A 16136-nucleotide genomic window follows, 5' to 3' on the forward strand; every position below is an offset into this window, starting at 1 on the left:
GCTGCCCTGGGAAGAGCTGGTGGCCCCCGTCTTGGTGATTCCCCATTCGACATTATTTCACACAGCTTGCAGTTCCTCCCTGGACGCTTGTCCTCAGGGAGAACACGAGACTCTGAGGAGGCCGCCCCGAGCCTGGCTCCGAGCCAGCAGTCAGTAAGCGAGCGGAGTTTACTATTGATGTATGCGTTTAAATTAATAATTGATTGACTATTGGTTAAGTGCCCGCTGTGTGTCCAGCAAGCTCTTTGGTCTTATTTCAGTCGCTGTGCGTATAATCCTGTGCATTGGAAGGAGTCTAAATATGCCATTAGTAGCCAAAAACTCCTTCCAAATCACTTTCCATAAATAAGGGTTTTGTTTCCAAGTTAGCAACAGCTTTATATTATAGGAATTTAGATACTGTCTCCTTTCATTTTGTATTTTTATGACTAAGGGCTCATAGCAGATGCCCCAAAAGAGGAGAAGGGAGGGGAAGGGCTGGACACCCCCCAGGCTCCCTGGAGGCCAGTGGACCTGAGGGGAGGGAGCTGGGAGAGCACATCCAAGGGCAGGAGAGGCCCAGCAGCCTGAGACTTACTTCAAATAAGACAAAGAATTTATCTGTAAAAGACACTAAGCTGCAGAGCCAAACGCAAAGTGTGAACTTAACTTGGATTATATATTTTTTTTAAATTAAAAGACATTCCTGGGAAAGTTAGAAGATTTGAAGGTGGACTGGGATGTTGGGTGATAGAACAGATTATCATTAATCTCATGGCTTGTGGGGGTTTAGCTTTATGCCTAGGAGGTACGCACCGGAGTATTTAAGGAGTAAGTTCTGTGATGTCTGAAGCTTATTTCAAATGGTAGCCAAAAACTGCACTTACCGCACACACATATGCTCAGACCCGGAGACACACAAATGCAGCAGCCATTCGCAGGGAACCAGAAAGGAAACACAGCACCCAGCACCCCCAAAACACAACTGCTGAAAGGCAAATGCTGATCCAGTGCCAGAGGCAATGTGGTAGAGGGGGAAGCTCAGATTTTCAAGGGGGCAGCCCTGGGCTCCAGTTTCAGCTGTCTCAGCCTGCTGGCAAGCAAGTTGCTTAACTTCCTTAGAATCAGTTTCCCTGTCTTTAGGAGGGGGTACACTATACCCACATCATAGACCACTGTAGGATTGAGATCTGGTCTTGCCTGGTTCAGGCTGCAGGAGGCCCTCGATATACATCCGGGGAGAAGCCCAGAGGCTCTCCGGCACCTCGCACCAGCCAGCCTGCCCAGCACTTGACCTTCGTGCTGGCGGTCACACAAGCGCCCCCAGTAGCACCCTCTGCGGGCTCTCCTCTAACTGGCCAGTGCCCCGTGACTCCTGGTGGGCAGTCAGCTTATGCCCCCGGAGGGCGAGCAGCACAGGGCACGGCTTGGGGGGCGGTGCTGCTGGCAGCGTGGCCAGGAGATGGCACCGGAAGGAACAGGAGATAGTGCTGGAAAGAACAGAGGGCACCCAAGTCTGACTGACAGAGAGCAGACAGCCCCGGCAGGTGGGGCTCAGGCTGAGCGGCCGGGGCGTGCCGGGCCTGCCGTGGGTGCTCTCCGGGCCCGGCTCGCCAGCCCAGCCTCTGCCCCCCACGAGGCCAGGCCCGCTGCACGCTGCTGTCACGCCTGCTGTTTCCAGTCGCATGACCCCCTTCTCCATCACCCGTTTCTACGTCAGCCAAATGTTTGCGTGAGGAAGTGGGTGCCCCCTCCGCTCCTGCTCTGAGCCAGTACTACAGGATGGCGGCCGGCTCTGCCTCGGCCCTGGCTCAGTCATTCACTGCCATCGCCAAAGGCAGCCTGGCCCCTAACCCGAGGTGGGTTGGTCAGGCCTGTCGGGAGAGGGCGGGCCGCCCGGACTGGCCTTCCCGGAGACCCAGCTAGCCCAGGGACCGCACCGACGGGAGGTTGGCATCGTCAGCGCGCCCCGCAGAGCAGACACCTTCCATTTAGGACGAGAAACTTGCCACAAAAAGGAGAGGTCAGACGCCGGAAGTTCATAAGGCCCTTCCTGATGGATCTTTCCAGGGGCAGGAGGAGCAGAGAATGAGCACCGCGTCCTCGCAAGTCCCCCGTGAGGTGTGGGATTTGACTCTGGTCTCTCTCTCTTATTGTGGCCAGAGGTTTCACCCGTGAGCCCCAGGTAGGGCCCCACCTGAAACACACCTGGGCGGGGAGAGGAGGGGTAAGGCAGGAGGCAATTTCCTCACAGGAAATTGGGGCAAGCAGATGAAAGTGATAAATGTGCTCAGAGAACTCAGGAGGTGCTGTCCAGCGCTTTGTCCTGTGTCTGAAGGCAGAGAAAGGTTGACAGGGCTCTCGCGGGGCTGGGAGGCTCCGTCGGAAGCCAACCAGGCCCTGCGGCTTCTAGAGCCGCCTTTTTCTGGCACCTCCCGGTGTCCACTTCTCCCCCTTCCTATGTTGTGAGCTTCACTGCTGTGGTGTCTTAGTCTGCCCTAGGAGGCCCCCACCCTGCCCCAGCCGGGCATCCCCAGAGCCCGGGCGTGTGACGCCCACCTCCACTGGGCTGTGAGCACAGGGTGGGAAAACACCAGCCTTTGCTGAAGGCAGCAGGCCCTTGGCCTTCGGCGCTCCCCTCTCGTCACGGACTCGCCGAACGGCAGGAGGACTCGCCCAGCCTTCTGGGCCTGCCGCGGTCTCCCCCCAGCCTCCGCCAGCTGGACCCCAGGCCTCCACCCTGCACCCGCGGGACTCTGCTTAGTGCCCCCCCCCCACACCCCAGGAGAGCCCCTCCCTCTGCCAAGTCCCCAGCGTACAACTCTGCATCTGTATGTGCTTCTTCACCAGCCCCTTGTGGGCGTCTGCTCCAGCCAGACCCTGTGCTGGAGGATCCCAGAGGTGAGTCAACACTACCAGCTCCACTGCTAAGTGTGAGGAAATACCAGCAACCTTTCAGGGCCACCTCAAGCGCCCCTGGCCCCAGAAGCCCACTTCTCCCTGTCCCTGGGCCCTGTCCCTGGCACACTGACTGCAGACGGGGCAGCACTGACCTCATCACTGTGACCTTGGCACGTCCTGGCGCCAAGGCATCGCCCTGCGGAGTTTGAAGAATGCGAGTGGCAATGAGTGGGTGCAGGAGAGGGGGTCCTGTGGGGGTGGGCGCTGTGGTTGTGCCTCGCTGACCTGAGCGACGGCCCTCCTGCGTCCCCGAGTCTCACTGTCTTCTGCAGTCCACAGCGGGGTCTCTGCCAGAGGATGGGCCAGAACCTAAGAACAGCTGTTCTGTCAAGGTCTGTGCTGGAGCGGCTTGGAGGCCGGCTCCTTGCTGGGGCGACAATGCCCAGCAGGACAAGAGCAGGAAATCAGATTCAGCAAGACCAGAAGAGGCATTTTTCAGATGAGAATGTTCTGTGCCAAAGGTGGGGAGTTTATCACAGTAGGGAAGGGGAAATATAACAGAAAATATTGAAAATAAATTCTATCTCACAAGCACGCTCCTCAGAAGAGCTGGCTAGGTATGGGGCTGTGCGGGCATCCCCAAGCCGTGGCACCAGGCTGTGCCCGGAGCTGCCTGACCCTCGTCCGTCCAGAGACGGCTGTGGACTGGGTAAATGACTCCCCTGGCGGTGCCGGGGGGAGCGGAGGGAGGGGTCACGGGGGCTAGGTTGGTTTTCACTGTAATATGGGCCTGTTGTGTGTGAGCCGGCCACAGGCATCCTCTCGTTTAGCCTTCCACTGACTGTAAAATCAAGGCATTTTTGTTATTACCAGAAAGCTGATGCTCAGAGAGGTCACGCAACTTGTCCAAAGCCACACAGTAAGAAGCAGAGCAAGAAGTCCAAGGCGCGTCGGTGGGCTGCCGGGGCCGCCGCTGTTCTGTCCGGCCAGCTTCCCCCGCTCACGGGCTCAGAGCTCTCTGGCCATAACTTCGGGTGTTCAGGATCCGTCTCGGCTTGGGGTGACCGTGGAGGTCAAGGTCGTTGTGTTCTGATTCTCCCTCCCTCCTGGCTGAGGCTCCTGGCTGCGGTCTGCACTAGGACTTTGCTTTCTCCCAAGAACAGATCTGTGAGGGAAGCAGATTCCTTAGCCCCGGGCAGTGGGGTGGCAGCAGTGACCCCGCTCCTCTGACCGCCTGTGGGGGCCTCGCTTTCTCTTCCCCCACAGCAGGGACTGCGACGGCCGCACGTTTCAGTCAGGTCAAGGACCGTCTACTCCCTGCCTGGCGGGGTGAGTGCAGGATCAAAGGCCCCCGGCTGTCTGCCCACTCTGCTCCCAATCCTGGGACTGCTGGGCAGCAGCAGCAGCCCCTGGCAGCAGAGGTGCCAGCCGCCTGCCCACCTGACCGGAGCGTGCGCTGACCGTGTCCCCATTGAGGTCCTGTCTCTGCTTGCTTAGTTTGGCTTCAGTCTGCTCCATGCCGTGTCTTCTGGAACACTGGGTGGCATCTTGCGTATATACTGCCATGCAGCCTGACATGTAAGGAAAGACGCATCAAAAGGGAATTCTCCCAAGGGGTGCTTGCGTGTGCACCGCTTAAAACTCACAGCAGGATGGGTTATGGACATGCTCAGGGCCGTTTAAACTGAACACGACCCCCACACCCTCCCCCAGCCCCCCGGCCTCTCTGGGAGGCCCCAGTCTTGTAGGAGCCCCCTACAGGAAGGTCGGTTCCTCTGGCACTTTCTGGAGATGTCGGCAGCGAGTGTTGAGATGGGCAGCAGGTTGGGCCTGGGCAAGATGGCACCTTGAGAGCCCAGTTTGACAGCACCGTCGGCAGAGGCCAGGTGACAGTGGCTCTCCAGGAACAGCCAGCTGGGGGCGGCTCCCTCTGCAGAGCTGGGACGGAGAGCATGGCGCCTTGGCCCCAGGCCTGTCCACCAAATGCTTCATTGCCCAGACCATAGTGACCAGCTAAGAATTCTACTTCCCTTGTGACCCTTTATCATTTATGACTAAATATCCTGAAGCGCTAGAGTCTTTGCCAAGCCACCCTTCTGTGCCCTCAGGGTTCCTTCACTTGCTCACATGTAACCGGTATGTTCAGTGCCAAGCCCAGGCCCAGGCCTCCCAGGGGAGGGAGACCTGCATTCTGCCTTCCTGGCACTCGTTGCCTGGGACAGACAGCGAACAAGCCACCTGGGAGGGAAATGCAAGTGGACAGAGCTGGACTGGCTGGAGAGGGGCCCTGAGGTGTCTGCGAGACCAGGGCCGGCGGCTGGCCCTGGCAAGATGAGTTGCTTGTCAGGCAGAGCCAGAAAAAGGACAACCTGTGCAAAGGATAAGAGGGTGACTCTTCAGAGAAGCGGGGAGCTCGGGTGGGGAGACAGGAGACCAGGAAGCAGCTGGGGGCCAGGAGCAGACACTGCTGAGCCTTGGGGGAGTTGCAATCGTCTCTTGTGGGTGTCAAGGAGCTGGCAGGGATTTTGTTGCAGGAACAGTGACTGGAGATGTTTACTCTGTCCCCAGAGTGGAAGCAACTGCGCAGGGAATTCCAGAAGAGCTGGTGGGAGGGAACCTGACCTAACACCGCGTATAGGGGTGAGAATCGGGAAGACTCGAGAGACAGAGGAAACCCATCTGGTAGAACTTGGGGGTACACCATTGCCTCCAGGGCAGCTGCTGGGGTTCATCCAGAAGGACTCTTCAGCCAACGTTCTCTGATAGGGCTCGGGGTGCAGCCTGTGACGAAGGGCGTGTCTGCTGGGGTGGCTGGCTGGGGGGCACCTCCCTCCAGCCCAGGGGCAGGAGCAGTGGCTGCTGCAGGACAGATGCTCCTTGCCCTGCCTCTGCCCCAGGACTGCCCCCCGCCACCGCCTTCCTCTGTGTTCTCTCTGGACCCTGTACCCAGCTTTCCCCAGCCCTCTCCCCCAACCCAGAGTTGGGGACATTAGGTTGTGGTTCCTCTGCCTCCCAGGCCCCTTCCCCCAAGGCTGGCACACAGTGTTAGGGGTTATGCTAGACCAACTTTATGGCCGGCCCCTTGAAGCCAGCCTGTGCGGGTGATGGATGGAGAACAGCCGTTTCGCCGCCCCGGACGGCCTGCTGCGAACCTGCAAGAACCACACTTGGGCATCTTGTTAGACCCGCTCCGCAAGGACCCCATAAATAAACAGCAGGCTGTGTCTTGGTGCATCGGGGCCGGAGTGTGGCAATAGAGGGGCTGCATACATAATACATATTCACAAAGTAAATCTACCGGCACGTGGTGCGTGCAGCCAGACCCAGATCGCTGAGCCCGACATCCTCGAGCAGCTCCGAGGGCAGCCGAGTGTTTGGCTCCCATCCATCCGTGTGCATCAGCACTAGACGCGACCCCTGAAGGAGGGGGTCCTCCTGCACGCTGACCTCAAGGCCTCCGAGTTGAGGCGCGCGTGTGATTGCAGGTGGGCATCCGGACCCACAGCTTTTCTGCCAAGGTGTGAAACCTACCTCGGGCCGTGTGTTCCTGCAGATGTCTTAGGGTCTGCTCTAGCAGAAGGCTGATTAGCACCAAGCTGCAGGATGCAAAGGGTCACACCTCCAGGAAGATGGCTGTCTGGGGAGGGGAAACGGGATGTTCTAATTATGCAGATTCGCAGAGGCTGAGGCAGGGACTCGGGGCTGATTTTGTGAGCCACCGCTTACCAGAACCGGAGACTCAGCCTTTCCCCCCAAGGGAGGACTGGGATTTGGCGAAGGGGGCTCCCTGTCTCTGCCGCCCCCTCCTTGAGCCCCGAACCCCTCGGGCACCCGGCTCCAGCATCCTGAGCGCCAGAGCAGCGGCTGACAGAATGGCCGCTGGAGCGGGCGCCCCTCCCCTCGGTGGTAACGGCACAATGCTGGATTTCAGTATTTTAAATGAAAAATATATGCAGTTAGCTGTGCGCTGACAATGTCCTTGAGGATTTGACAGTGAGATTTTCCAGCAGTTGGTCTTCGTTAGGATCCTGGCGGTGTTTAATAAGGCAGTCGAACTGCTGGCACCTTGGGTTCCTGTTTGTTCTCCGAGGGCTCTGGGGCTGCTGCGGTAAGCACATCGACCAGAGCTGATCATTACAAGGGCGTACGCCACCATGAATAAAAATGTCACACGTTTTCCCATCTCACAGCGGTACAAAATGTCAGTCCTGTCAAACACACATTGCGGGGGGCTGTGTGCAGTCCGTACAAATTGGAGAGCTGCATATTCCCCCAGCCTTCTGATATTCTTCATTTGAAGCTGAAGAAAAACAGTTGTTAACCTATTAGCTAGGATTTTAAACTCTGCTGAGGCGGTGGATGGGTAGACTTTGACACAGATAGAAATGTAGTCCAGGGTCCAGGAATTTTAAAACCAGACCCTCCATCCATTTGTTCTGAGGGAAGAAAAAATGCCTCTGTCTAGCGAACGTGACTGACTTTCTTTCCCAGACACACTGGGGGAGTTAGGGGGCATTTCACATCTAAGCTTCCCACTGCCGCTCGCTTTTGCCTGCCACTCGAGACGTTGCTTGCTTTGGGGGCTGGCCCTGGGCCCCAACCCGCCAGACCAGGGTGCCCTGTGGCTGAGAGTGCTGCCTGGCCAGAGGGGGGCCAGCCTCGGGGGCAGTGACAGTGGGTCTGGGCTGGGCGGGTGCCGGCAGTGGTCTGGCTGTCCGGCCACCTCCATAAACATGGGCAGGCACGACTTTGCACTTCCCGCGGGCCAGGCCTTGTGCCAGAGCCGGGCATCCAGATGTGCCACCTTCAAGGAGCTTGCTGTCGCTTGGTGAGGGACAGAAGGAAGAGAGGTGGTTTTCGAGGGAGGGACAGGCCTGAGGCGCGAGCAGGGTGCTATCAGTGGGCAGGTGCAGGAAGCGCACCAAGGGTGGGCCCAGGTAGGGGCCGGTGGGGGTCTCTGTGGCACCGCCAAGCAGGAGTGGCAGCTTGGGGTAGGGTGGGGTATGGGCCTGGCAGGGCAGGGCCTACGTCTAGAAAGGTCCACTGAGGACAAGACCAGCTCCCCAGGCGGCAGGTGGAATGGAGGCACCGGGGGGACAGCGTGGAGGGGGTGCTTATAGCCAGACCCCCTTTCCAGAGGATGCTGTGCCTTGTATCTATTCAACTGCTAAATCCAGAGGAAGGTTTGATTTGTGGCCTACTGTCTGGGTGGACATCATCCCAGAGATGATAAATTAGCCTGGGTTTTGCTGAGCCGGCCCTGGCCCTTCCATGCGCCAAGTGAACCTTCCGAGTCAGGACACAGGCCTGGCGAGATGCAGGTGGTTGCAAAGAAGAACCTTTCTGCGTGGCCAAAAGGAACCAAGCAGCACCGAAGCTCAGAGGATGTCAGAGGGGTACTCGCCATGGAGGAGGGCACCCCAACTCAAGGGGGTGGACATTTTAGCTTCTTCTGTCTGCACTTGGATCACCAGGCCTCGGGAAAGGATGAAGACCTCTTCAGAGGCGGCTAGGCCTGGCTTGGATCCTGGCCACCTATTAGCTGTGAGGCCTGGCCTGGGCAAGTCACCAAGCCCTGCGGCCTCCGTGGGGGTGTCGCCTTCTCTGCCGGGCCTGGAGAGGTCACCAGGGACCTCATATGTAGAGCCCAGCACAGGGCCTGGGACTCAGCAAGTGCCCCGAACCAGGAGCCCCTGCTGTTCCCAGAGAAGGGACGCTTTCCCAGCCCGGGCAGCCCCTCCTGCGACTTCACCCCAGGTCTCCCAGGAATGTCACCCACGCCCCTTGCTGGCATCCCAGATGGCTACCCTGGAGGAGGGAGCAGCGGAGCGCCTGCCTCCTGCTCCGGTCTGGGCAGAGAATGGCACATGTCAGCAGAGCGCTCTGCCCTGCCCAGCCACCGGTCGCATCTGGTGCCCGACCTCTGGCCGCCATTGGGGTGCCACCTATTCAGAGGGAGCAGCTGCACCCGGGGAAAAACAAAAGGCTGCCCCCCCGCGACGCGGGCCTCCTCCCTCCCCGCCCGTCCCCCAGCACGGGGTCACCGGGCCCCTCGCAGCCTTCCCTCCCAGCTGCCTCTCCGCTTTTGTTGAGCATGTGAACTTCCCAGCAGCCGAGCTCCTTGCACGGGAAGTAATCAGGGATCTTGACAAGGCTTCAAACCACAAATGCCACGACAAATTAACCAGCACCACTACAAAACACTGCTCCTGTCAACATGGGGATGCGCCGCTCCTAGGCCCGGCTGACGGGGCTCGCTCGCTCGCTCGCTGCCAGGAGGCGCCCGCCCGCCCGCCCAGACTCCCGCAAGGTGACTTGTGGGGGCGACTGAGGCCTGAGCATGCCCTCTCCAGAGACTGTGGCTTTCCCCTGAGGGCCACTCCTGTACCCAACATCCGCTCGCCGAGGGCGTCTCGGTTGCCACACTGAGGGCACCGCGGACCTCACTGGCGTCCGGCACCCAGAGCTGGAGGCTGCCCCCTCACTGGGTTGTGCAAAATTGAGGAAGAGATGTTTGCTCCCCATGTGTAGAAGGGGATCACGTTCGAACCTCTGTCTGGAGTATTGAGGACCGGCCCCCAGCCCACGGGGGTGCCCCAGGAGCTGGCCCCTCCCCTGCCTTCCCCTTAAAGAGGTGCCTCCTGTAAGGGCAGGTGGAAGCACCCCTCAGACTCCACGCAGCCGCCACCGAGCTGCACCTTGCAAGGCGCATCCTTCTACGGTGATAGCCTGGAGCTTCCAGCCGCCTCTGCAGCTGCTCCAGGGCCCCAGCTCCCCTTGGGGCCCGGGCCCAGCCCGGTGCTGTTGGCCCAAGCGAGGACTGCGGGGGACCCCAGGGCCGGCATGCTCCAGCTGTCCTTGCCGGAACTCTGAAGCGCAGGCCAGCATTTGATCCTCCCCAGCCAGTAGGATCCGCTCCCCTGAGGTGGACGATGAGGATTGGCGATAATGACAGGAGTTGGGGGACAGGCGAGAGCTGAGCCCGAGAGAGCTGGTGGGGCATTTCAAAGGAGACACTCCACACAGATACAGCTTCAATACACTCCTTTTGGGAGGCATATCAAAAGCAGCCCTCTTTTATTTCCATACCTTGCATAATAGCGGCTTTCCAGTCCGGAGGAGTAGAGGAGCCTTGCTCTCAGCCCAGAGGCTCTTTGTGAAGCTGCAGAAAGCTTTGTCTCCCTCTCCCAGCCGGGGCCATTTCATGCACAGGTCAGAGCATTGATGTGGCTACTAGCCAGGAAAATTAACCAGGTGAACTCTTGCCTCGTTAAACAGTGACAGAGTTTAATTGTGAATTTTCCCTTTTACCCTCTCCATCCCTTGGCAGCAAGTCTGGCTGGGGCATGTCCCAGGGACAGAGAAACCCCCAGTCTCTATCTGCAGTCTCCCCCCTGCGGAGCTCAGACACAAAGGGTGCCTGCTGCAGCCACCCCACCTTCTGTGCCCGTCAGGGAGGAGGGCTCTGGGGGCTCTGGCTGTCTCTCCAAGCAAGACAACTCCCCAACCCAAGCTTAGCACACACGGCCCTCGGCCTCAGCCGCCTGTGTTCTAGCTCCTTCCCCACCACCCGGACCGGGTCGGAGCCTGGTCGCTTTGTCTCTCTCGTGGCCTTAGGTAGCACCTAGCCCTCCCTGCCTCTCCCCCCACCCCAACCCCCCACCCCGGGGCCTGCTTTCCCAGCCAGTGCAATGGGAATGCCAACCTGCCCCACAGCAGGGGGTGGGCAGTCAGGTCCAAGGTGTGCCTCTGTGGGGACCCTCAAAATCCTCCTGTTGCAAATCCTCCTGTTGCTTCCCAAACAGCCGGCCGCCTCCCGCGTTATGACAGGGCTCTGCTCTGGCCACACTTGGTTTGAGATGACTCCTTGACTTTCCTCTCAAGAACTGTCTTCTGCTCTGCGTGGCGCTGGTCAGGTCTCTGCCTCCCGCATCTGTGAAGGAGCTAACAGCACTCATCCCAGCTTGTGGATTCCCCACACTGCCAGGGAGCCACAGCTGGCCAGGCTCTGGCAACACAGGACTCAGGGGGCTGGCAGCCACCCCCACCTTGCCCTCCAACCCCGGCTCCAGCCCCTCACGGCACCCTCTGCCTGGGCCAGGTAGCGGGGTGCTTCCCACCACAGCCCGCGGGCACCATCATCCGTGGCACCCCGGTAATTAAGTTGAGACTCCAGCATGGCTTCCCCTGATGACCTTTTGAAAACAATGTGTTTTGCTGCATCAACAAATTAACTGCAAATCATGCCGACCTCGAAAGTGCGGGTTTCCCGTCCAGCGAGCATGCTCACCTGCCCACGCAGCTGACAGACGGAATCGCGAGGGCCAGGCAGAAACCGGCGAAGGCCAGAGAGCCCCTCTTTTCTCTGGGGTCTCACGTCAACAGCTCACCCCCCCACCCCCCGTGCTCTCCACTACAGCAGTCATATGACCAAGGGAGTGCGTGGACAGCGCGGAGGAAAGGGCAGGCCCCCTGGCTCAAGGGGAGAGCCTGTCCTGCTCCAGAGGAATCTGGGTAGGAGAAGACCACCTAGACTCCTCTCTTCCATTCTGGATTCTTCTACCAAGGACAGCAAGGCCTCTGATTCTGCCCCCTGCCCCCTTCCCTCTAGAGATAGTCCTCACTTAGCCTGGTGCCCAAGGCCCTATAGTCCATGACCCTGCCAGCCCTTCTAGGTCCGGCCTGCCCTGTCCCCACAGTCACCCACTGGGCTTCTGCACCATGTGTCTGAATTCCCGCATCGTCTGGTGGAAGAGGCCCCCTCCGGCCCCCCTCGGTCCACCTGCCTGAGAGTGGGAGCCCTTGGTGGGCAGGACTCTGTCTTGCTCACTAGTGAGCCCCGTGCCTGTACAGAGTGTGCCGCGCTGATGGTTGAATGAACAGACAAATGAATCACCTGCTTCCTTTGGAAAGTACCAGAAGAAGATGCTCAAATAAGAAAGGAAGGGGAAGATGTGAGCCGTTCTCCCGCCAGCCTTTTCTCTGAGGCATAGATCTCTAACAACGGGCTCTAACTTCAGAAGAGACAAGAATTAGCAAAACCGTGTCAGAAAGGATTCCAACGACTTTGGAAATTCAGGTTGACAGGACAGCACAATGGACTAAGAATACCTGCTTGTTTTAGTTCCTGCTACTCGCTGTGTGACCTCATACTAGTCCCTTAACCTCTCTGGGCCTCCTGGTTCCTGCTTCTATAGCCTGGAAACAATCCTTCTCTAACTTGCCTCACCGGGGGATGGAAGGTTCAAAGGAAAAGAAGAGAAGTAGAAATGCTTTGAAAGGAAAACGTGGCATATAAATAGACATCATCACTGAGAGCCAGTCTCCTTCCCCAGTGCCTTGTCCACAGCTCGCTCCCTTGGGAAACCCAGGTCCTCGGGCCCCCGGGGTTTCTCTGGGGAGACTTGTGGGTCCAACCAGGCAGGGACAGAGCATTCAGTTGCCCCATGGCCCCATCAGGATGCCCAGCCAGAGCCTCGGGCGTCTTCATGCCAGGGCTTGTGACTCCGAGTTATTTCCATTTCACAGAAGAGGTAACGGAAACTTTGGTTAAATCACCGGCTCACATGACAGAACCAAGAAGGGAAAACGCAGAGCCAAGAAGGGAGCCAATGTCTCTCTGACCCAAAGGGGGCAGACTCCAGACACTTGCTCTCAAAGATGCTTTCCATGATTTCCTTCCTTTCTGAGCTATTTTCCTTGGCTTCTAGCAGCTAAACCCCCCGGACCACGCTTTCCTTCAGGACGAGCCCTGTGTCTTGCTTTCCTGAGCCAAGTAGCTGTTCCATAAACACGTGGGAGAAACCCTCCTCCTGATCGAGTCCGCCTCCTGCTCTGCGTGGGCCTCGGGAAGGCAGGGGCCCATCGTGGGAGCCAGAATTTTTTTTTTTTTTTGCATTTTAAAAGAACAGGCTCACTAGCAAAAAACGTGAGGCACCTGCGTAAACAGAGATGGCAGAGAGCTGCCCGCACCAGAACTCAAGCAAAGATCGCCGGTCTCTGGCTGCCTTTTTGCACTCACGTAAGAGACAGCTGTGCGTGCAGCCAAGTTCTGATCCAGAAGAATCACGTAGAATGTGTTTCTAGGCCAAGGTGCCCCGACTGCTTATTTCTCTGCGCTTTCTGCTATGGTTCTGGCCTCGTCCACTCGGGAGAAGAGCCTAGGATTGGAAGTCAAGAGGCCCGAGACAAGTTTCTGGGCTCCTGGTACCGGTCAAGCCCTGAGCGGGCTGTGTCCTTGGCCTGTGGTTCGTGTCCTTTGCCATGGACGAATCTGCTCCCTGCTACGAGGAATGAGAAGACCAAGCCTGTGGGGGGTAGGGGGTGGAGAAGTTCTCCAGGCCTCCACCCTTAGGGAGTACAGTCTGGGGGAGCGGCACCACCCGGCTCAGCCAGCTCACAGCCGTGGCACCGGCCAGCCCTGCCAGCCACCCCTCACCTTCAGCTCTCCCCAATGAGTTGGGTCCTGAGCACCTGGGGGTATGTTCTGGAACATGGTGTGTTGAGTTGATCCTTGCCTGGCTCTTCTCTTCACCCCCACCTCCCTCCGTGATCTGTTCTGATTGTCCCCAGAATGTGGGGGACACAGCTGTGCCCAACCTGTGTCCCCCACTGTCAATCCCCTCCTGCATATTTGGGGAACTGTCCTCCACTGGTGGGGGTTGGAGGGTGTTGTGATACACCCCACAGGCCTGCACCCCCACTCGGACACTGGACGGCATTTCCCTTGTTTAGTGTCTGAAGGCTCCATCCAACCCAGCGAAGCTCCAAGCACTTTTCTTAGAGACGCTTTTGTTAGAGAAAGGGGACGGGATCCACCCCTGGGCATCCCCTGTGGTTCTTAATGCTGTAGTAACTGCATCAAGGAAGTTAATCAGGTAAAATTAAATCTAATAGTGTATTTAACCCAACCGCCCAAAGTATCTCCATTTCAACACACAGTCAGCATGGAGCTGTCTTGCATCCCGTTGTCGGGCCAAGGCTGGGACCCGCTGTGTGTCTTACACCTTGGTTCGGACTGACCCCACGTGGCCACTGGCCTCTGCAGGGGCTCACGGTCCGGGCTTTGTGGGCCTGTCCAGCCACTCCGTAAGCCGAGACAGAGGCCGCCGCCAGAGGCCTCTCAGGGTTGCTGAGGTCTGTGTGCAGGGCAAGAGAGCGCTTTCCTCACCCATCCCCCCACACCTGTTCAGATGCCCACCTTTGAAAGGACGGAGCTTGACTTTCCAGATAAAGCCTTGGAGGCTAGAGCTTGAGAAGTCAGTGTTCTGGGGGCCTCTATCCAGACCCTGCTTTCAGAAAGGAGGCATTCTGCACAAAGCCTATTCGTTCTTCGGGCATCTATTCAGCAGGTGTTTCTCCCCCAAGGCACAGGGACAAAGCCCTCAGGAAAGAGCATTTAAAAGCCAGGTCGGGTGGGGATGGCAAGTCCACAAGGCAGAGAGCGTGTGGCCTGCACAGACTTGAGGACCAGTAGCGCTTGCCGGCTGATCCGGGGAGGGCGTCCTTCCTCCCGAGGGGCAGGCAGCAAGCAGCGGGAAAGCCTGCCTCCTGTGAGCAGGATGGAGGCGCAAGGTTCAGGGGCTGGGGCGCAGCAGGACCCAAGGATTGGCATTTGGGGTGTCAGCCCTGCTCCTTGGAAGCCGCCATCTGAGGAGGAGGAGGAGGGAGCAAGGTGTCTTGAAGCCTGAACACGGCTCGGTCACACTGCATCCTGGAAGACCCCACCACCACCACCTGTGTGGACAGTGACTGGAGGAGGCCACCAGGACAGGCGGTCCAGACCAGAAGCCGCGCTAGAATGGGAAACGCGCAGAGAGGAGCCCCCCCAGAACGGACACGCCTGACCCGTGACTGGCCATCGTGGGTGGGGGTGAGGGAGCGAGGCGTCCGGGGCGGGCCCGAGGCTGTGGCCCGGTCACGGGTGCCTGCCCTCACGCCGCGTGTGGAAAGGCATGGAACCTTCACGGTGTATACTGATGATTTAAGTTTCCACTTTGATGCAGCCACAAAGACTCCGTCCCACTCGCCCGCCGCCTCCCAAGATGCAGCGCTCGAGGCCCGTGAGTAGCCTGCGTCCCGCCCTCCTAACACTGCCTGAGCTCTGCCCCGCCTGACTAAATCTGGGGAGTCTGAACCGAGCTGCCTGGCAAAAGAAAACCGGGAATTGGGTTTCTCAGCTTTCCTCTCCGCGTGGCATGCTCTGGAACTTGCATTTTCTGGGCTCTTCCTCTGTGAATCGGTGGGCTGCAAGTAGCTGGGGCCTGCTGCGTGGTGTGTGCCTGGGGGCATCTCGGAGCAACTCTGAGGTGGGGCTGGATGTCTAGCAGCCAGCCCCAAAGCCTCCTCCTGTCGCCCTTTGCTCAAAAGGAGCAGAATGCTGGCAACTGGGGTCCCGTCCCAACCAGATCTTGGCTTGAAAATGCATTTGCTGTCTCTTCTCAAGAGCGGAGATGATGCCCACAGTATCGGCCAGCTCCTCCCCGTCCTCCACCACCCCCAACCCCCTCCTCCCCCTTTCTCCTCTGGGCCTCCACTTTCCCTCCACCTTCCCCTGTACCGTATGGAACAAGGATGGAGAAGCAGGACTCAATGCCATAAGCCCGCCGACCCCCGAGTTAGGACAGCAGGGCCCTAGTGGAACGGATGCTTCTTCTTAGCTTCATCCCCCATAAAGCTGGTTGAGTCGCGCCCACCCGGGGAGGAGAATGAGGTCTGTACGTGCTGTGCCCGGCGCAGTTGCTGGCGTGGAGGGGGCACGTGTACCTCTGCCATCAGGGGTGTTATGGATTCAGGAGTCCTGGGCAGGTTGTGCTGGGAGCTGTCTGTCCTGCCGTCCCCGGCACGCCAAGGTCTGACCGCTCCCGGTCGCCCGTGTGAGCTTATCCGTGGGCTCAAGCCTGGGGTGAGCCTGGGAGAGGGCAGTGGAGCCCCTCAGGCACTGAGAGAGGTTGGCCAGTTGGCCTTGTCCGGTACCGCTGGACCCCAGCCAGGCGCTGCCGGGCCACTCTGCTGCCGGCCTTCTGGACAGAGTGTGGCTGTGACCTGGGATGTCAGCAACGCGGGGCTGGCTGTTCAGCCTTTCTGGAAGGAGCTTTGTAGCCTGGCACCTGTGGCTGCAGTTCAGATGTTACCAGAGGATTTAGATTTTCTTTTTAAAATGAAAAACAGAAAAGAGCAGAAGAAAGCCTGGCCAGTGTCTGGTGGACTGAGGGGAGTGGGTTGGGACGTGCTAGGCCGGCAGGCCGTGGTCGGCC

The 16136-nt window shown here is 58.8% G+C and overlaps 1 protein-coding gene across 1 annotated transcript in view; it reads left to right on the plus strand.

Annotated features, from left to right (window-relative positions):
- DENND1A (DENN/MADD domain containing 1A) overlaps positions 1–16136 on the plus strand; it is a 414277-nt gene that overhangs the window by 377664 nt on the left and 20477 nt on the right. Inside the window, exon 20 of the mRNA XM_012721213.1 lies at positions 14886–14942. Within this exon, the coding sequence (XP_012576667.1) occupies positions 14886–14942 (57 nt within the window). The remainder of the gene's footprint in view (positions 1–14885; positions 14943–16136) is intronic.

Source organism: Condylura cristata, unplaced genomic scaffold, assembly GCF_000260355.1.
Source record: "Condylura cristata isolate star-nosed mole 26May11 unplaced genomic scaffold, ConCri1.0 scaffold00006, whole genome shotgun sequence".
NCBI classification, from domain to species: domain Eukaryota; kingdom Metazoa; phylum Chordata; class Mammalia; order Eulipotyphla; family Talpidae; genus Condylura; species Condylura cristata.